This window comes from Cololabis saira, chromosome 19, assembly GCF_033807715.1.
Source record: "Cololabis saira isolate AMF1-May2022 chromosome 19, fColSai1.1, whole genome shotgun sequence".
Taxonomy (NCBI): Eukaryota; Metazoa; Chordata; class Actinopteri; order Beloniformes; family Belonidae; genus Cololabis; species Cololabis saira.
The window spans coordinates 30,007,719-30,029,455 of record NC_084605.1 but is presented as its reverse complement, the minus strand read 5'-3'; the positions used below and the strand labels follow the sequence as shown (position 1 = coordinate 30,029,455).

Genomic DNA, 21,737 nt, shown 5'->3' with positions numbered 1-21,737 from the left:
TGATTGTGAACACACAAATGCTGCACAATCCAAAAACACCCACACGTGCACAAAAATAGTCACAGGCATCTGTTTTCTACTTGTCATCTTTGAAAATTAAGATAGATGAAACAGCCGGACTCTGAAAACCCTCCAACGTAAAGACTAATGAGTGAAATAACAATCGAAAGCTATGAAATTAGCCTCTGCGCTGCAGTGCTAGTGTTCCAAAAATAAATATTTACACCTCTCTGTTAATATATCCCACTTAGGTATATTGTTGAGCAGCATCCTTAGTTTCAGGACAACGCACAAATCTGGATTGGTGACGGTGGGGGACGAATCCATTACGAAACAAAGACAGCACAAGGACTCCAGTCAACTGCACTGTCCATTAACAGTGAGAAGAGGTCACATTCGTCCCTCCAAATGCTAATAGCTGGCACTGAAAGATGGGACTTGAGGCTCCTCTCAGCGTTTATTGGATGCATAATGAGGATGATGGTGGAAGACATTCTCGGACGGGAGTGCGAGTGATTATAATTGTCTTACAGCACTGCTTGATATCGCATGAGATCATGAACGTGTGAGCGTGCTGGTGCTTCATAGAGCAATGGGAGGTTAGTCTCCATCTCATTATGTGAAGTTCTCTGGGGGGGGGGGGGGTTGAAATTAAATGAAAACTAAATTATACACTGCATGCACCACTGGCTTAGATGTCAGAGTAACATTTGATTGAAGTGATGACAGAATGTTCAGATGCAATTTTACACACGGATTTTGCCTGTCTCCATTTGCAAACGTGCCAGACAGGTGACTAGTTCATCCGTCTGGTCTATTTTCCTCCCAACATGTACACAAATACATAACAGTCTTTAAAAGAAAAAAAAAGAGAGAAAGAACTGTCACTGGCGGCTGTTTGGGATCCACAAGGACTCTTTCATCCGTTTCCATTGAAAACATTCACTCCATTGTACAGTTTTTTATCCATTGTGCCTGTCCCTGGCTCTTTTCTTTAAAGCAGAAACACATTTTTGCCAGATTTTAACAACAGATCAACAAAATTAATGATAAATGTTGAAAGCTCATATGTGAAAAGGGTCAAGACCACAAATATAGTCCCGTTTACTTACCTTTTCTGTCTTTTGTTGGATTAGAGAAACAGGTTAAAAGAGTTTTTAATTGTGCAGAAAGGTATGCTTTTTTTTTTTTTTTCCAGATGGGCAGAAGAGTCCTGAAGGTTCTGGAAAACCTTTTACAACAGCACTGAATGATGTTAAGTGACCTCCTGGGTTTTTTGAGGGATTGGCATGGATGTAGCTCCCAGAAAAACAGATGTTGAGACGTATAAGTCAAATGTAATACAAGAGAGGAAGAAAGTGGAGCAAAAGCAGAGCTATATCATGAGTAATGTTGATGGTTTGATATTCAGCACTGTCAAAAGGGTAGCGTGAACTTTCGTAAGGCTAGAGGCTTTTTCGAGGTCTTCATCTTCATACGCTGTCAGTCATCTACTTGTTGCTCTTTTGAAGAATCTGAGCCATCAGTTTCTGTAACGAGAAAAGAAATACTCAGACTGCTGACTTGTTGTTTTTTTTTTTTTTTACAGTATGATGCTTATAGATGGAAATTGCTGTTCTGTATTTGAAGTGACTGTGCAAACACGTGCTCCCCGTGCGTCATGGCAGGCCTTGTGCAGCAGCACCCACACGGCTCAGACACTCAGCTCGTCTCTCAAGAGCCGCGGGATCCTCTGGCACGGCCCCTGCAGCCGGCCTTATCAACCGCAGCAGTGTGTGGGGGGCCCCCACTCTGTTTGCGGCTCGGCTAAATGGTGGCACTGCACCGTGGCCGTCTCTGCCGCTGAAGGGGCCCTTTTGTTTCCAGGGGAACACAGGCTTCATTGCACTGCACACAATGAGGCCGTTCACGGCTGCTCTTCATCATGGGAGCGTGGGTGCTGCGGTGCGGGGCCAGACGGAGACACTACAATCGGTAAATGGAGCACAGGTTTTTGGACGGGTGACAGTTGTTGGGTAGTGGAGCGGTGAAGAGAAAACAAATATAACTCCCACTCGACATGACGGAAATGGTTTTTGAAGTATGCTGTTTAAATGTTGTATTTCCCTGAAAATGCCTGTTTAAAAAAGGGAAAACTTTGGCAACAGCGACCTCTGGTGGACGGACAGAATTAGCGCCTTGACCTCAACCTGGAGCTTTTTACCAGCCTTCAAAAAGATTTGTTGTGGCAGTTTCTGAGCAAAACTGACCTATAGATACGTTTCTTTATCGTCCTGCATTTTTCATATCGCCCTCCAAAACGTAGAAATAACCAGAGCACAAAAAAAAGAGGAAAAAAAACAACTTATTGTGTAGCGTCTGTATTTAAATCTAACAATAATCTCTGAGTTCTAAACAAAACATTTATCTATGGCGACTTATCCAGACTGTGTGGTTTCCAAGCATGGACATCAAAGCAACGCAAAGAATTTGTTTTACATTAAATTATCACATGTGAAGGAAACTGTGTTTATTTTTTGTAAATGTTGTCTAGTTCTTCCCTTCAGACAAAAGTAGTTTATTCAAGTGTACTACGAGTACAATTTTATACTCAAACTGAGGAGGTGATTGAAGTTTACTTTTTATATACTATATTTTATGTATTTAAGAATAGTATAGTGAAGTATAGTGACTTGGCTTATACCGAAAAGTATAAAGAAAAGACTAGTACATTAACACTACAACTTACACCTATACTTTAATACTTAAGCTTATACTTGAACTTTAGTATATACTGTATATCCAAGTACGGAATAAGGGTCAAGTGCAAGTACAAGTACAAGTGCGTGCGTGCGTGCGTGCGTGCGTGCGTGTGTGTGTGTGTGTGTATTGATTGTATGATAATAGGGTAGGCATCACAAGCTCATGCTTCAGCCTACACCTTTTTTGGTCACATCTTTTGAGCCATCTCTTTAGTTCCTCCCTGGTTTTGCTGTTTTCCCCATGTGTGCTGTATAATGATGATGGTTGCACCGATGTAACATTGTTTTTTGGATGACCAAAATAAACAATAAAAGAAAAAGAAAGAAAGAAAGTCGCTTACATTTTAATGCAGCAGTATAAAAGTTTTTCACTGCCTACATTTGCTTTGAGGTATTATTAACCACTCTTATAAACTTGCATGTTCAAGCTCATATAGTGCTGGAGTTTAAAAGGTTACAGTAAATAGTACGTTTGCTCAATGGCATTATCTTCAGGAATTGACTTGACTTTATGGATCAAGTTCTCGCCCCTTTCACACGGTTTGGCAGTGGTGTGATGTCATCTGTGTCAACAAGAGCACGTTTTGCTTTAACGCTTTAAGTACTCTTCAATGAACTAAAATATACCTAGTACACTAGTAGTATATATAAGTGTATTTGTTGTATACTTGAAAGTGTTCTTTTGTAAAGTTAAAATGACCTTAAATAGTATATTTATAGTATACTTTTATAACCTTAAAGACGTTCCAATTTAGCCTTAAGAAGTATTACGTTAGTATACTTTCCAGTACACTACAAGTACATGGTCCGTAGCATACTTGTTCTCAAGCATACTTATTAAAATACACTTCGAGTATGCTACTTTTTGCTAAGGGTTGCCATCTCCCATCCCAGCAGCTGCAGCTCATTCTCAATGCAGATAAGACGAAGCTTATGCTGTTCTCCAATTCTAGGATCAGGCCACAGGTTATCCCCTCAGTGACCACTCTTGAGGGAAATGCAATTGAGGTTGTACATGAATATAAATACCTAGGTGTCTGGATCGATGACTCCCTCACTTTTAAGCAGCATATAGAGAAACTTGTGAAGAAACTGAGGATAAAATTGGGTTTTTACTTTCAAAATAAGCTGTGTTTTTCCTTTAATGCAAAGAAGCGACTTGTTGCTGCTACCTTTTTACCAGTACTAGATTATGGAGATATTCTGTACATGAATGCTTCTGCTAAATGTCTTCATATGATCGATACTGCATATTCTGCTTCCCTGAGGTTCATTACAAATTGTAAACCATTGACACATCACTGTGAGTTATACTCTCGGGTTGGATGGTCTTCTCTGGCCACCCGAAGGCTCAGTCATTGGTATACTTTTATATATAAGGCAATGCTTGGTCTGCTGCCTTCTTACATCTGCTCCTTGATTGTACAGAGAAGTCCTGGTTCTTACTTGCTACGTTCACAAGACTACCTGTTGCTCTCTGTTCCTTTTGCCAGAACTGAACTGGGCAAAAGAGCCTTTGTTTATTCTGCTCCTTCAGCCTGGAACATATTACAAGATGACTGGAGGCTAACAGAGTTAATTTCTCTGAGAAATTTTAAATCTAAATTGAAAATACTTGAGGCCGACTCCATTACATGTACCTGTTTTGTGTTATTTGCTTGCTTTTTAATTTAATTTTAATTGTATTTTATCTGTTGGTGTTTTCCTTCATTTATACCTATGTGTTTTAATTGCTGCTGCCTATCTTGGTCAGGTCTCCCTTGGAAAAGAGGTTTTTAATCTCAATGGGATCTTCCTGGTTAAATAAAGGTTAAATAAAAAAATAAATAAAAAAATATACCTTTTGTCACCATAACTGGGTATCACTTAATTTCCCTGAGTCACCCATCGGCAGCGATGGAAACGTCTCTCAGAACCACAGTGGACGTCGTGGCAGGGGCAAGTAAGAGAGTCAGGGAAGTAATTACCATGGGTTACCTCCACAGATTCTCAAATGGGCACTAAGAAGGCCGCCACAGGACCATGACTTTGATATCCTTCAAAAGGTTTTGGACAAATTTAGATCCACATTTTTCGGTCATAGTCTCATTGGAAAAACCCATCTGTGACTGTCAGAAAGAATGCCAACGTAATCCTCTTTTTTCAGGATCCCACGCAGCGCAGCGTTCCAGGAGCCCCAGGCAGCAAAACCACAGGACCACAGCATTATGCTCCCACCGCTATACTTCACTGTTGAAGTACTGTGTTTTTTGGAGTCGAAGGCCTCTCTGTTCCTTCGTCAAAAGCGTTCAGAAGTCCATACAAAAGCCGGTTCATCAACAGTCATCTTTGCAGACAATCCAGATATTCTAGTTGTTTTGTCTCACTGTTTTCTCCTCCTACATTTGAGAAAATTCACTCTCCGCCACACTCAGGTTTGTTTTTAACAGTATTTTTCTCCTTGCAGTTTTCTAGACACAGAGGAGCGCTTGGCAGAATAGCCTTCACCCTTCAGATGAGTGTCCTCGCTCCTCTCTCGGACTTCCAGGCTGATTTCTCTCCCTGTTGACAGGATGATATTACATCCTTTAAGTAAGGTTCGGATGCCGGCTGATTCATTGCTCAGGTAAAAACCATTTTGGGGATAGGCCAAGGCTAATATTTCCATCACAGGGGACTTTTTCTGACAGCCTCAATTTTCTCTACATTTTGTTTAAAGGGAATTTCAATATTTATTTCACATCAAAAGTGAACCAAACAGGAACCTTAAACACTGTTGGAGTGAATTTAATTGCCACGATTCACAAAGTCGATTAATATTTATAATTTTTATACATTAAATACCAAAGTGCATAACAGGCAGGCAGGCAGGCACTTGTGCTTTGCTAAGATATAGTTCCTTCCATGTATCAAGATTGCTGTGTCTAATTTTACATATTTATTTCTAATTTTAATGTACATGTCTCAACATGCACATAAAACCATTTTGGACTCTGAAAATTCCCCAAAAGTTGTCATCTTTCTTTAACTCATGGGGAGTTTTTAAATCTACTTACTAATTACCAAAAAAAGGGATCTTGCCCTTTAAAAGAAATGAGAATTATTACATAAAAAAGACCAAAACATACCGTGTTGCCTTTTTTGAAACACAAACATGTGAATGTGCTGAGGGGCCACAAGGACACCTGATTCATTTCAACAGAGGCTTCTCAAATCGGTCAGAAATCCCCATCAGCCTCCTCGTTCTTGCATTAGCGCCAACATCCCTGACTCTGCTTTAACTTCCCCATCAAAGCTGTTCTTTTCAGTTAAACGCAACTGAATTTATTAGGCACTTGACGCTTTTATTTTCAATAGCTGCATCACTCTGAAAGGAGATTAAGCAGCATTATTAGCACGTGAACCCTTTAATGTCGGCCGTTACTGCAACATGATCCACTCTTGTAAGGTTTAATTGAGCCTCCAGAAGATAGGTGTGCTATTACTTGCTCAATTGCCTGTAGCGCATTTACAGAATTAATGTTGTGTTCACTGTCTCACGCAGGTGTTTTTGTCGCTGCCACAAGCTGTTGTGCAATCATTTTACGAGTATTTCTTCTCCATCGTTGCATCAATTCTGCACACATACATTCACATATATGAGAACGACTTGTCTCGACTGTTATCGTATTTACATCCCCACTGATGGAGAGTTTCGTTGCCCCACAATTCACAATTTGCATAGCAATGCCTAACAACATTCAAAGTTCTGATATTCTTGTGCATGAACCCAAACACTTTTCTGACTATTTAATTAAAGGAATGTGTGTATTTTGCTTTTTTTTTTTTTTTTAAATAAATCCTCCACATTGAGCCTGACATATTTGACATAACTGGAGCATGTAAAACCTCCACAATAATTAGAAATGAAAACATTTGTGTATGACTGATATTTGGCAGCTGCTTAGTGAAAATGAATGCAGTTGTTTGTACTTGTTTAAAGTAAAAATAAAAACACATGGGAGTTACCTTTTTGAAAAGCTCTACTCGCTCTCTGTTGCTCAAACAGACCTCCTGCCTCTTCTCATCTTTTTTCTTCTTCACATCTGACTGTCTGCTGTAAAAAAAAATAATTCAATTTTCTGTATTTGGCTTTTCTTCTTCTTTTTGAGAAGGTGGAGTTAAAAAAAAAAGCTGCCAGCCGCAGTTTGTCCAAGTGACAGATAAAAATGACCGGTGTCTTTCGCCTCAGCGTTTTCCCCTCAGACTGATTAGTGTGGAGTGTCAATAAGTAAGTGGACGAAGCAGAGAACTACGCACGGAAGGCAGAAAGAGCAAAACAGTTTTATTGGACCAAAGGTGTTGATAAATAAACAGGAGCAGCATTTATTTTTTTGCATAGAGATGTCCCTGACACACACACACACAGCCTTTGCATGCAAAAGTGATGCAAGAGATAAGGATGGGTCTGCAGGCAAAGAAGAAGTCCATACGTCGAGGTAGAGACTGGTGTCAAACTCACTTTTGGTAAATGGGCTGTGATTCTCTCTGCAGAAGGGTTCTGCCTCTGGGCTTAAAACAGTTACCTGCAAACATAAGCATGTGCACATACCATCACACAAACGCACACATAATGTTGACCGAGTAAAGACATTCATCAGGGCATAAAGTCTACCATCTCCAGTAATATCTTAAGGCATTTTATGAAGCTATGGCTTGTATACATTTATACTGAACACAATAAAATAACTTTTAAGTTTTCTTCTGGTGTAGTTCTGGCTGTCACCAGTAGAGGGCCCCCAAAACTATAAAATCAATGTAACCTATCCCTAATTTTGTATTTTTTTTACTTTATTTATTTATTTATTTATTATGAAGCTTGGCACATCAAGAGCATTTTGACATTTGGAGGTCACACAAATCCAGTGCTGATAGTCTTTTTTTCTTTCATCTTTCAGCTGAAAAGAACTTGCACTCAAAGTGTAAAATATGTGTACAATGCAGCCACTTGTCTCACACCTCACTTCATGTGTCTTTTATCGTATTTATCCACAGCTTATGCCGGCTGGTGCTCTAAGTTACACTGAATATGGACTACAAATAATTTTCCTCCAATATGTTTTGAACTCTTTCAAGTTTTTCTATGAGTTTCTGTAAAGCCCTTGAGTATTTGAAGAAGATTAAACTTTAAAAAAACAGACTTTTGTCTTTCATTGAGGAATTTAGTTGGATTCAAAACACTTTAAAGACAAAAATAAATAAAAGCAAGAAGTACATTGCCACCTCACTGCAGCTTAGATTAAAGAACATCTTCATGAACACTGGCTGACAACCAACCCCATTGCTCTTCACTCTGAATCTGCATGTGTGTGATTAATCATGTGGCGAGTGGCCACCGCAGCTGCGCAGGAACAATGAGAAGCACAGTGGCGGAGAGAGGTGAGGCACATTACCATTCAGAGAGGGGGCCTGGGTGCTGTGGCCGGCCCTCTGCCTGAGTGCGGCGGCCCCCTGTCCGTCCCGACTGCTCGACCGCTGCCTCCGCTCTTGTGCCTTTCGCTCCAGCTCCTCCACTCTTCCCTGGGAGCGACTGATGAAGTCTGGCCGGGACCTCTGCAGCGCTTGCTGCCAGAGCCGGAGACATGTAGGTCTTTTTTCACAAAACATTGAGGACTTATAATTACTTCACACACCCCATGAAGGAAACGCAAGACATCTCTTAAAGGTGTTGAAATTGTGTTTCTCTTTTCACATTATGGTGACTCAACTTTTTCTTACAACTTTTATCATGAAATACATTCTTTTTTTTTTTTTTTTTTTTTTTTATTGTATTTTTATATTTTCAGACACAAAAAGAGGGGTATACCTTAGATACATAGAACACAAACCCCCACAACTCAATTTGCAAAAATTAAAAAAAAAAAAAAAAAAAAAAGTCAAAGTCCATACATACCAAAACATATTTCATAGTGCTATAATCATGCCAAATATACTAACCAAAAATTCTACTCAATGCACTAATTGAGAATACCAGATAGTCCTACCCTATCTGTTCTATCAATGACTGAAATAATAATTAAATAGTTAAATAATATTCCTACCTACTTCTTGATGAAGGGGACTTATCAAAATGTCATTACTTTCTTATCCTAAGTTGGGGCTGGTCCGTTAAAGAACAAAAATATACATTGAAATACATTCTTTAAGAGGTTTACATGCAGAGACAGACTCCCTTAAACGGGTCAACCCAGTGTTGACTCATATGTGTCTACTGTATATATATGACGTTCTCATGGAGAGTGAAAGCTGGTGTTATGCTGTTTTATTAACTCACCTGAAGAGAAACTGTTTCAGGTGACCTTTCATTGTCTAGCTTTAGTGGAACGAATGCGGCACGAGGCGGCTCCTTGCCTTCTCGGACTTCGCTTTGATCAGAATCTGTCTTTCCACATTTCCACTCATCCATCACTACCAAGAAAGAGAAAATGAAGCATTATTTAAATCTTGCTGACCTTAACATTAGTTCCGCAGAACCCAGGACCTGACATGCAGAACGTATATCTCATAGTATATATAAGATCTAAGGAAAATTCACTGTATCTGTGATTAAAAGACAAAAAAAAAATGTATTCAAGGTGTATGTTTTTGCTAGGTGAAACATTTATCATACTGCACATATCTTCCCCTCATATTTTAGGACAAGGAGTATGCATTTGTACCAATATTTCCCCCGGGTGATGCAGTGCAGTCCTTCTCAGAATCCCCACTTGATATTTCCTTCTTACTAAGTCGTCTCTGGAGTTTGATATTTGCGATGATCGCAGCTGCGTTGAGGGCAAGCACTTCCTCTTGAGACTGATGGGAAAGGGGATCTGAAACGCAGGAGGACTTTGATGTAGCTGGAGAGTGAGCAACACAGGAACACCTGCCCTTGTTGAGCCTTCATTTGGGCTGCTCTGCACGACAGGCGGATCTTAACACATTTTAATACCCTGCCTCATTTTGTGGTTGACTGTATGACATGTGGAATTTAAATGACGCGGCCTCAACAGCCTTATAATTAATCGACGACACTCTCAATAAATGCAATAAAATAATAATGAATAATATCACACAGAGAGAAGACATAACAAGTGAAGAAACCTGTACTAGTTCATTCAAATAATTACCATCAATTGAATCATTAGAAGCAATTACAGTGCTACGTCAGATGAACCGGCGCTGTGGCTCAGCTTTGCAAAGTTGCACAAGACCTCTGCAAGCGATGTGCTTTAGATAAACAGGACAAAAATAGAAGCGTTTAACCATACTTCATTGTTCTTTATTTATTTGTGCAGATATGTAGACCTCAGAACCGAGAATGGGTGCAGTTTCATTTTCACTCGAGCGGACATCTGCTCATTGGTGCAGACTTGAAACTGCAGAGTTGCACATCCTGCTCTGCACCTCCAAACATCACTAATTAATAAATTTGATTTTCTGTGTCCCTTGTGATGTTAATGGGATAAATGATAAAAAATGTTACTGCAGAAGAGCAACTAATACTTTTTTTTCCCTTAAATTTTAAGAAAAAGAAGAAAATGTAAGAAAAAAAAGCAACATATAATTATGACTTCATTCAGCAATGTTTGCATTGCTTCAGATGCACCACAAGAGCGAAGCGACCAGCGAAGAAAAAACCTGGGCGATCCTGGTACAGTAGCTCCAAAGCCTTCACCTGTCCTCATGTTGCTCTACGTGACACCCTTTCCCTGTTTCTGCAAATGAAAACAGATCAAACAGAAGTACAAACAATACCTGCCCAGTTTATGACCTGTTCACCTTGCTGCTGCTGTCTGGCATGTGATACAGAAGTATCCAATTCCTTATCACATGACATCTCTGCAGTTTGTTTTCCTCAAAATGTGACTTTTGAGATCATTCAGACCTGACTTTTCTATGTAATAACCTCTAAACTGAATCTTGAGACGTGAGCTGCAAACGTGCCAGGGCAAATCTACATCACATCAAAATCATTAACTATTAGTCTCAACCCGAAATTAAATAGATATCAAAGTATAAGATTGGATTCCAGCCTCCTGATAGCCAGTGTGTCCCCTGAATGTGACTGTGCAAAGAGAGATTGTACTTCAAAGAAGCACAAACTCAATTAAAGCTGCAAGCAGCGATGAACGGGCCCTCGCACCCTTGTGCACGTTCAGGCTGCAGTGGAAGCGCTTGTATGACTTGCATGTAGATTCTTCAGGCCTGGACATTTAGTGGATGACACCAGCCACGACTCTCTATATCAAACCATTGAAAAGTTATGGCAGAAAATAGGGACTATCAAATATCGACCAATCAGAAGAAGGGGCGGGGCTAATTTGCACCAATTTTGTTCAAAGACTCAAAACCGAGTCCGATGACACCACCCACGACTCTCTATGTCAAACCATTCAAAAGTTATGGCAGAAAGTAGGAACTATCAAATATGGACCAGTCAGATGAAGGGGGGGGGGGGGGGGGGGGCGCACTTTTTGGCGTCTATCGTTGCCACGGTAACGCTTTTGACTGAGAAAAGTAATGTGCGTCGTCGCAGGATCGAGACGCACATTTTGATGTACAGTATAACACACCTGGGTGCACGTTACGGTTCGGGCGATTAATGCAAACCATGAAATATCAAATTTTTCACCAGGCCTGGCTTGCGTGCAAAATTTGGTGACTTTTGGGGCACGTTTAGGGGGGCAAAAAGGCCCTCATTTCGGCAGAAGAAAAACGAGGATAAAAAAAAAAAAAAAAAAAATTCCTACAGATACAATAGGGCCTTCGCACTGTCAGTGCTCGGGCCCTAATTATCCATTGCACGTTCTGACTCCCAAACCCACTATTATGTATCAGGTTAAACACGTTGTGTTTTCTCTTTTTTCCTTGTGATACTGTTAAAGAGGGAAGCTAAAATAAATAATATATGCAAAGAGACGTGCGAGAAAATAAAAATGCATGCGGGTGACGAATAGGGCCTTTGCACATAATGTTATTGGATATTGGCACACTTATCTGGCGTGAGTATCTAATGACAGCCTATGAATCCCTGTCAATGAGACACCATGACTGAAGGACGGTGTCCAAGCTGGGATAATGTGTAATAACTTCAAGTTACAGCCCACAAATGGCACAAAGGGAGTGTAAATCTGGACAATGCAATCCTTCACAAGCAGATCATAGCAAGAGGACTGTCAGAATTGGGACGGAGAGAGACCTACCTGGGGCCTTGATGAGCGTTACACTGGGGGAAGCTCTCCGCAGTCCATTTACTGATGCTGACAATATCTCTTTTTCATCCCTGTTTGGTTTCAGGCTCTCTCCCCCTCGCTGACCTGCTTCTTTCACCGATTTTCGGGAGCTGATGAGACTGCTGTCGGAGTTCGCAGGGTTGATATAGGTCTCCCATGGAGGCCCGGAGGCCCGCTTCCCGGCAGCTGTTTGTGCATCGTTCTCCCTGCACGGCTCAGAGTGACCGGTCAGATCACCGTAGCAGCTCAGGGGTCTGCGCGGCCTGGCCGGCCTCTGTCCGACCGCAGCCGGAGAAACCTCAGAAGAGCCGGGCGCCGCTTTGACGGGTTGATTGTTCAGAAAAAGGTTCAGTGTGGATCTGTGCAGAGGACCGCGTTTTTCTGCATTTAAAGAAAATGCATTTGGTACGGTGGAATTCAAAAGATGATGTGAAGGGGATGCATTGTTTACTGAGCGGTTTCCTGGACTCCAGGTGCTGTTGACCTTCCACGCTCCCTCTGTGAAGCTGTGTCGGTGCTCTGGATACCTGGAGCCTAGCTTGACTGGGCTGTAGCTTTCCTTATGGTCTGTCACTTTGATGATGGTGGCTTTTCGTCTGCGGACGACTGTGTCCAAACCGTAGCTAACCGGCGGCGTCCTCTCCCTTCTTGTGCTCGAACTAGTGCTGGATATCACCCTCTTTTCTGTCACCTTGACTATAGTGGCCTTCCTTTGCACCGTTAGCTGTCTGGAGTTTGGGTCCATGGGCTGATGATTTAAGGGAGACTTGCTGGAGTTGGAATGCAGGCCGCAGGTGTGGGATGCAGGTAGACTGGCTGACCTGGTCACCTTTCTGGAGGAGATGGTGATAGAGGAGATACCGGCTTTGTTCTGAGGGATCAGCGTTGTCTCCGCCGAATGCGTCTCTACGTGTGACGAGTGTGTACCGCTGTTTTTCCCACATGCAGGGTATGTTGCCTTCACAGGCTGAAGACTGTTTGTTCTTTGCAAAGGAGCGTGCGGCTTGAGTGCATCCTCCCTGTTCGTCCCCGGTAGCCGAGCGTGACGACGGCAGGGGTCAGCAGAAGTGGTGCGGTGCAGAGGCAAATGCTTGCTGGGCTCTCTGCCGCTCGAATTAATCAAAGGAGATTCCCTGTTGGGGTTTGAGTTGGTCCCAGCGGGATGATCATTGAACTTATCCCGTCCAGGGAGAGCCAACTCCCCGTTCCAGCCCCTTCTCAGAACCTGCCAGCTGAAAGGTCTGTCCTCTTCATTAGCAGTAAAGCCCGGTTTTCCTGGCACCTACAACATGTGGGTAAAAGAGATTCAGTGGGATAAAGACTCTTAATTATGCACTGAAATCCCAACACATTTCCCCTTTTATTGCTAATGCCTCATGGTAAATGTTTTGTCATCAATCAACACGGTAAAACAGATGCTGTGCATTCATTTTGGCAATTTGAACAGCTGGTTTAAATCGGCAATTACAAATATTGGATCACATCCTAATTTCATATGGCATGAAGTGTTGGCAGTATGACGTGCCTCTAATTCTACATTGCAACCGCAGGTCAGCCGTCTTGTCTTTCTGCAGGGCTTGGCTGTTTGTTCTTTAGTCAGATGACTCTCCCCATGCTAGACATGGTGACTGGCCCAGGAGCGATGGAGGCAGCAGCAGCAGGCAAAGCCAGCACACAGCGTGACTTATCCCTCACAGAATAACAATGAGACACTATCCTCAACAGAAACTGAGAGATTCTGGTCCTTGAGTAAGAGGATTGATGATGTTAATGGAGCACAGATAAACACTGAAACTGTATGTCTCTGTCTGAAATGCCTGCAGGGTTTATGATATAACACACCTCCTCTAGCCCTCGTAAATATAATTTAAGAGTTTTGATGGTTTCAGTTATAGCACAGCCTTTGGCGTATATTGTGACAGTCTAAGGAAATTATTATTTCATCGGTGTTGTTTGTTTGCCAGTAGGATTACACAAAACCTGTTTATTTGATTTTTTGACGAACCTTGTTGGAGAGGTGAAACAAGGCCGAAAGCAGAATCCGTCTGCGCCACTGCTCTGGCAGACTGTTGGAGTTCTGGTGATACCGTCTTTTATAACAGTGTTATAACACTGGTTTTTTAAACCCTTTTTTTTAAAGCTGGTCTGGTTGTTGGACTACTTAGAGGAATACTTCTGGGACTTTTTAACATCTGTTATGATAAATAACCATGACAACGAGAAAGTAGTCTACATAAGGGAGGAGATTATTGAGCTTTGATAAGTCAAAGTGATTCCCAGCATAAGACCCTAAATCCAGATGGGTTCAGAAGAGATGTTGAGGGTGGGGGGGCAAGATCAACATGGCAAGAAGGAGGAGGAAACTTCCACCAGTTCATAGAGAGTTACTGTTCACCTGTGCTACCAGTCAGTCTGCTCAGCACCAGGTTGGAAACACAACACCACGATGCCAATCAAGGTCATCCACCCTCTGGGACTCTCTCCCCCTTGAAATCACTCCCCCACTCCAGTTTCAAAGCACACCTCAAAACACACCTCTTCTCCTTGGCCTTCCCTGAATAGGCTAAGGTCCCCTCCCTGGTTTTGTTTTGTTTTGTTTGTTTGCCCCCCTTTGTAAAGCGACCTTGGGTACCTTGAAAGGCGCTATATAAGTTATTATTAATATTATTATTATAATCCTTCAAAATTTCAGGCTCACTTCTCAGTTTATCACCTGATTTTCTATTAGCCTATCCCAGTTTAAGAAAGGTGGGGTACACCCTAGATGGGTCACCATCTCACTGCAGAAACATCCTCACTCCAAAGGTCCGTTTAGAGCAGCGGTCGGCAACCCAAAATGTTTAAAGAGCCATATTGGACCAAAAACACAAAAAACAAATATGTCTGGAGCCGCAAAAAAATGAAAAGTATTGTATCAGCCTTAGAATGAAGGCAACACATGCTGCATGTATCTATATTGGTTATAACTGGGGGGAGATTTTTTTTTCATTATGCACTTCGAGAAAAAAGTCGAAATGTAGAGAAAAAAGTCAAAATTTCGAAAAAAAAAAGTTGAAATGACGAAATTAATGTTGAAGTACAATCTCGAGAAAAAAGTCGAAATGTCGAGAAAAAAGTAAAAATTTCGAGAAAAAAGTCAAAATGTCTAGATTAAAAAGGAAAGGAAAATGAAAAAAGAAAAAAAAGGTAAAAAAAAGTGAATTTTAAAAAAAAAAAAGCTCCAGGAGCCACTAGGGCGGCTCTAGAGCCGCGGGTTGCCGACCCCTGGTTTAGAGTAACCAATCAACCTAACATGCATGTTTTTGAACTGTCGGAGAAAACTCACGCAAGCATAGGGAGAACATGCAAACACCGTACAGTGAGGCCCTAGCTGGGATTCGAACCAGGAGCCTCCTACCTGTGAGAGAATGGTGCTAACCTTCACTTCAAATGTACTGAGTGCAGTTTTTAAACAATACAAATCTTTTTAAGTCAACTTCAAAACTCAAATGTTACAGCTTCTGAAAATTAGATAATAAGCTTCATACCAAGTCTTACGTAAATCATAATGGATTTTAAGGTTGTTGAACTGTTTGTTTCGGCCAATGAAAATCAGCAGGAAGTCCTCCCATGTGATGATGTGATGTGATCATATCAAAGCAGCAGTTTCTGTGAGGTGCTTTTGGACCAAACGTTTCTTTGGGGCGTCTCTGAGGAGGTCCCTGAAGGACATCTCTGGTCGGACGGCACTCACATATCAGCCCCAGTGAATCCTTTATTTCTCTTTTGGCCGTTTCCCTGGGTTTTGTTTGTGTTTTCAGAAGCTTAAATTTAGAATGTTTATTTACGTGACCTCATTTTTTTAATGAATGTTAACAAGCTTTTCCGGACTGACGCGTTCTGGTGTCTGGACTTTTCTCCGGTGTTTAATCAGTCACCGAAAACACACACTGCCTGAACCAGTAACTGTACTGTTGACTGGTTCCCCCTCTTGCCAGGAAAAACTTAAGGATCTTAAACATGAGAAGTCCAGACAAGTAATGAGAAGCTAAATAGATTAAATGGAAATAACAACAATTTTCTTTCTTTCTCCCATTGTTTGAAGGAAACTTAAAGCCAGAGTGGATGTACTAAATGGGGTTTTTATTTTTTTCTAGTACTGAGCATTCTGCCAAGCCAAAAATGAAACATGAAACCTAACAGCGGCCTAAACATGAATAAGAACACATTACTACACCGCATCTTCCAGATAAACACATTATTTGCTTTCAAACATCCGCTGAAAGCCGTCGTGACTAGCTCCTTTGTGAAAGTTGCCACTTGGATTATGCAGTTTTTCAATGTGAAGAAGCAGTTATAAGTTACCTCTTTGAGAGCAGGAGAGCCTTGATCAGGTGTCTGCCACGTCTTCACGCTCAAAGCCCTCCGACTGGAATGACTTTCCTCCCCCTCACCACCATCTATGTTTGAAGGCAAAACAAATGCACTCCTAACTACGCATGTCCTCTCTTTCTCTCTCTCTAGCATGTACAAACATTCACCTCCAGCAAAGCTCTGACTGTGTGGAAATGTTGACACTGTCAATAATTGACACTGGCACAGTAAGGTGAGTTTAGCACCACCTCGGTGACACTTTTGGAGCTTCCTGCGGAGGCACACAGCAAGTGCAATGCTCTTCCTCTCAGCCCTGACTGATGCTCTGTTGCCACCCTGTCTGCTTGCCTGGCTGCATTTCCACCTGCACCTGTTACCATGGCGACGGGCTTTCACTTTGGGATAACCCTTGAATGCTGTGCAGATAATTTGTGGTGTTTGCTGTTTCGAGGAAGAAAATTGAGAGACAAGGTGACAATTACAGCACTTTGAAAAAGCACCATTAAAGGTGTGAAACCAAAAGAAAAAATGTTTTAAGAGCTGTCATAAATGATTCTGGCTCTTCTGACACCTCCATACATATGCTGCCTTGAGTAAATAACCCATCTCAAGGGCCTCTCACTAATGTATTCTTCCCTTTCTCCACAAAAAAGCCTCTCATTATTTTCACTGGCTGAACGCTATTTTCCTGAATAAACACCTGACATTACAATCACAGAGGAGAATAAAGACTTGAGACCATGCGCCAAATAACCTCTGGAGTCGCCACGTTCCCAATGAGTTTTAAAAGTGACTCTGTGCAAACATGAAAGAAACCGAGCCACAAAACCCAATTATTATCATTTTCTCATTAACACCAAGCCATTTCATGTTTGTTAAATGTGACTTTTATAGAGGCAGAGGGCTACGGGACTCCAATGAGACTTCGACATGGATTAAAACTACCTCTGCACCGGCTGATAGCAGAAACAAGGAAAAGAAAAATGAGAAAAAAGAAAGAAAAAAAATAGCCAAGCTGTAGTTCAACTGAGTCAGCTCCTTACCGACGTAGCTGCAGTTTGAATTTCCCTTGGTTTCAGACGTGGGGCAGTGGATTTAGATGTCCTGCCAGCCGAGCAAAACAAGCTGGCATCAAAACAGATGTAGAGACTTTTGTCTCTTAATGATCAGCTTTCTTTAAATCACTGCTGTGATCTCAGTCAGCCGTGAACAATTTGATCACCTGTGACACATTTGATGTCAAAATATGAATATGCATGCCCTAATTTGAATGACAAGAAAGAGATTAGGGGAATTATTGTGCGTGATCAAGGAGAGTTATTGGAAACACCGCCTGTCAGATTACGAGGCTTGAATAGAAGCCATCAAATGTACATAAGAACTTCAACTGAATAAATAATAAAATAGGCTAAATTCAAATATGTTTGCATTTTTCTGTCCTGACAGATCGGTCTGGATCTATCTAGATCAGGGGTCGGCAACCCAAAATGTTGAAAGAGCCATATTGGACCAAAAACACAAAAAACAAATATGTCTGGAGCCGCAAAAAATGAAAAGTCTCACATGCTGCATGTTTCTATATTAGTTATAACTGGGGGCAGATTTTATTTTCATTATGCACTTGAAATGTCGAGAAAAAAGTCAAAATGTCGAGAAAAAAGTCGAAATGTCAAGATTAATGTTGAAGTACAATCTTGAGAAAAAGTTGAAATGTCGAGGAAATAGTAAAAATTTCGTGAAAAAAGTCGAAATGTTGAGAAAAAAGTCAAATTGCGAGAAAAAAGTCAAAATTTTGAGAAAAAAGTCGAAATGTCAAGATTAATGTTGAAGTACAATCTTGAGAAAAAAGTTGAAATGTTGAGAAAAAAGTCAAAATTTCGAGAAAAAAGTCAAAATGTCAAGATTAAAAAGGAAAGGAAAAAGGAAGAAAAAAAAGATAAAAAGGAAAAAAATAAAAAAGGAAAAAAAAGAAGAAAAAAAGAAGAGAAAAAAGGAAAAAAAAGAGAAAAGTGAGAAAAAGGAAAAAAGAAAAAAGAAGAAAAAAAGGAAAAAAGGAAAAAAAGGTAAAACATTTTTGAAAAAGCTCCAGGGAGCCACTAGGGCAGCGCTAGAGAGCCACATACGGCTCGAGAGCCGCGGGTTGCCGACCCCTGATCTAGATAGATAGATAGATTGCTTTGATTTCTGTAAGCACCCTGAGCCTTGCCGGGGTAATCTATATATAAACAAGAGCAAGTTTGAGAGATCAAGCTTGAGATCAAACCCACAGAGTACGGGGCTGCCTCTTCAAAGATTAACAGGCGCCTCCAATCAGTCTGGATCTTCTCTTATCTCTCTGCCTCTTGTCGCTACTCTACCTGTCGTTTTATTTATTTATTTTGAATTACATTTTTTTTCCCGGCTAAATAGCGCCTATGTTCTCCACAATGCAATGCTTCCAGATTAACATCGCACAGCAGCCGGGGATAGTTCGACCTGGCATCGACTTTGTTCCTGAGAATGTCGTTCAAACTGATCAGTGTGCGGTCAGTCGGTGTGGAGCGCTTGGAGGTGTCATGGACAACACTGCTGCAAGCAGCTGATTAGAGAGAGCTAGTAGAGGTAAAGTGTGTGCCAAGTCAGCCTTGAAATAAGTTCTCCTGCTACCTCCGTCTAACCTGACTCTCTGTGGCGAACATGTTATAGCACACTCAAGTTTTAAACATCAACTGTAACTGAGCCTTGTGGGGAGGCCTTTCCTGTTCATAATTGAAAATACAGTTCTGCTGTCTTTTTATATTTACGGTATCTGCAGATTTTACTTAAATCACAGATGGAAAAATCATCTTTCAGACCAACAAAGAAATTATGCAATAATACAATAAACCATATACATACAGGGAGCTGCTTGATTCTTCTGAAATGTTGGGGTGATGGCCTGCTTCATTTTCAACTGTAAAAAAAAAAAACAGATTTCAAAGAAAAATTACCAAGATTTGAGTTAATAGTACATGACCTGAAAAAAGACATTTGTGTTGGAATCTGATGTATCTAAGTCGGCTTTCAAAAGAAAGCATTTTCATTTTCTTGGGTTAGATCAGTTATATGAAACTCATTTAGCAATATTATAAAGGTAAGTTACTGGTTTTCAAGCCAAAAAAAAAAGAAATTCCCAAAACAAAACTCAATAATAATTTCATGTAATGTTTTCTTCTGATGGAGGAGTCACAAAGCGGCTTTTGGGATGTTCTTTCTGGCTCAGTTAAGTGAAATCTCTGGTAGGGCACACAACTTATTGATTTTGAGCCATATTATCAGTTCACAGGGTAATACAGTGCTCCCACTGAATTATCTTTGTACGTTGACTTGCATCCTCACAAGGCACAAAGATCAATCTCTGCCTTTGCAGCGCCAAATTAGTCGTAAACCTTTCGAGAATGTGTGGAGTTCCTGCGGAGTAAGCTGTTTTCAAAGGATGCTGGCGCTCAGCGTTCTCCCTGGGCAACTGAGACTTGACTACAAATGCCTTTCTGTGACACACTGTGTGTGTTTCTGCCTTGCTTTGCACAAAAGCACCATCCCCTTCACTCAACTTCAGGCGTGCAGAACTTTCACCGCCTCGCTAACATGTAGAAACCACACTCATACGATCTGGGGAAGTTGCCAGCGTACAAATCCAGAGGTTTGTTTTCGTGTAGTGAAACTGTGACGGATAATAAGTTGTTCCAAAAGGCTTTGACAATGGAGTTCTCAATGCTCCATAATAAGATTAAAGAGGTCCAAAACAATAAAGATTAACTGGGTTGGAGACTTAGAAAAGCGAATGCTGTAATTGTTGCTTATGATCTGAATTTTTCTGGTCTAAATATGAACTTAAAAGAGTTTTACTCATACTGCATATGAGAAACATAATGCTTTTGCCACCTTCTGTTCCATTTGAGCTTCAGTCTCTTTTTAAACTCCCCCACCTCTCCAGTCTGCTCTGATTGGTCAGCTGATTGGATCTAAAATGACAGATTGCAGCTACTCGTTATTTTTTTGAGGTGTGCTGAGCCAGCCACTTGGCAGACATTATGCAAATGGAACCATGGTGATGTCATTAGATAAAGGAGGAAAAGCCTGGACAACTAACAAAGTGCTTCAGGCAGTTCAGGAGCAGTATCCTCTGTAGAGGGGAATAATTAATTTGGTGTGAACTTTGGGCTTCGGGGACTCTGCAGAACAGATATAGGAGCGGTTTAACTTACTGAAGGTGAGAGAAACACCAACAGTAAAGCACAATGTGATGTGTTCGAGGCTCTGTTCTGTTCGCATCTTACTTGGTCAGAAGAGTGGTCCAACAACTGGTTAGGGCCGCAGGTATCCTCCACCTTCATCACTCTTCGTCGGATTGGCAGCCACCCAATTCTGACTGGAGCAAGATAACTGAATTGAGCTTTTTCCTTCCTTGGGGCCTGCATGATGTGAGCTCTCTCCCAGCTTCGTCTGCGCTCAATAGAGGGAAAAAACCAAGTCTGGAGGGACTCTTGGCTGCCCAGCGAGCTCTCACATAAGCTTGAACTCCCACACGAAGAGGAGTCCCTGCTGAAGGAGGGCGTGCCAGATCGCCTCTCGGCAGACCCGGCTCGAGCTTTGTCAAAAGCAGGCACAAATGTTGTCCGGTCAGATGGATTATGAACCTGGGTCCCAGGCCTGCTCTGTATTGCCCTCAGGTGCTCCAGCCACTTGTCCAACTGGCTTCCCTCAACGGCGCTCTGGGGACGGGGTGCACGCTGGGGGTGAGAGAAACCAGACGAAAGCTGGTCCTCTGCTATCAAGCTCTCCCAGTACAATTCATCCCCTGATCTCCTCCTGTCTGCAGATCTCCTTAGGTGGCCAGCTGGCCTGCGCAGAGTCATCCCTCCGAGGCTCAGATAACCGCTCACAAGTTTCAAATTTCAGGCCACAATAAAGACCTTTAACAATGGAGATATTGATCAGAATCCCCTTCTTAAATTGGACATCTCACTCTGAAGTACTCCAGCAATCCATGGCAAGAAATGTGTTGATAGAAGAATATTGATGGTCATCTTTGATGCAGATCTGTTATGAGACGGTATTAAGACAGTTCAGCGTGTAAAATTAGAACAAAATGATCATAGGTCACAACACAGAATAGTTTTGTGATATCACGGCATTGTGTTTCTTACCAGATACTGACAGACTCTCCTGTTCTCCTCAGTCTGCAGTGCAGTAAGTAAACACTCTCTGTCTTGATGTAAAGTAGGTGCTAGTGGGTACCGTCTCCAGCCAGGCATGTAGCAATGTGAGGGACGCTTTGGAAAACAAAAGAGTCACTGAGAACAACAGCTGAACATCCAATAGAGAGAAGAAGGGGAAAAGCAAGAGAGGGATGGGCTGGCTGAAAAAGGGAAAAAAAAGGAAAAACATT

At 41.6% G+C, this 21,737-nt stretch overlaps 2 protein-coding genes across 4 annotated transcripts in view; both read right to left on the bottom strand.

Moving 5' to 3' along the window:
- dhx32a (DEAH (Asp-Glu-Ala-His) box polypeptide 32a) overlaps window positions 1-10,051 on the bottom strand; it is a 141,239-nt gene extending 131,188 nt beyond the window's left edge. Inside the window, exon 1 of the mRNA XM_061708241.1 lies at window positions 10,047-10,051. The gene's annotated coding sequence lies outside the window, so the exon portion shown is untranslated. The remainder of the gene's footprint in view (window positions 1-10,046) is intronic.
- On the bottom strand, window positions 1,024-21,596 carry c19h10orf90 (chromosome 19 C10orf90 homolog). 3 transcript variants are annotated; one of them, XM_061708238.1, is made up of 11 exons: window positions 21,496-21,596; window positions 20,626-21,388; window positions 19,205-19,259; window positions 16,319-16,413; window positions 11,945-13,256; window positions 9,419-9,571; window positions 9,034-9,167; window positions 8,153-8,324; window positions 7,222-7,285; window positions 6,729-6,816; window positions 1,024-1,529 (listed from the first exon to the last, which is right to left on the bottom strand). In XM_061708238.1, the coding sequence occupies exons 2-11, from the start codon at window positions 21,202-21,204 to the stop codon at window positions 1,491-1,493; spliced, it is 2,691 nt and encodes an 896-aa protein (XP_061564222.1). In that variant the 5' UTR covers window positions 21,205-21,388; window positions 21,496-21,596; the 3' UTR covers window positions 1,024-1,490. The 3 variants fall into 3 exon arrangements, 2 of the variants coding, with proteins under 2 accessions (XP_061564222.1, XP_061564223.1); XR_009770501.1 differs by lacking the exon at window positions 1,024-1,529 and having other exon boundaries at window positions 6,744-6,816; window positions 8,153-8,349; XM_061708239.1 differs by lacking the exons at window positions 1,024-1,529; window positions 6,729-6,816 and having other exon boundaries at window positions 7,057-7,285; window positions 8,153-8,349.
- Window positions 21,597-21,737: the final 141 nt, after the last annotated feature.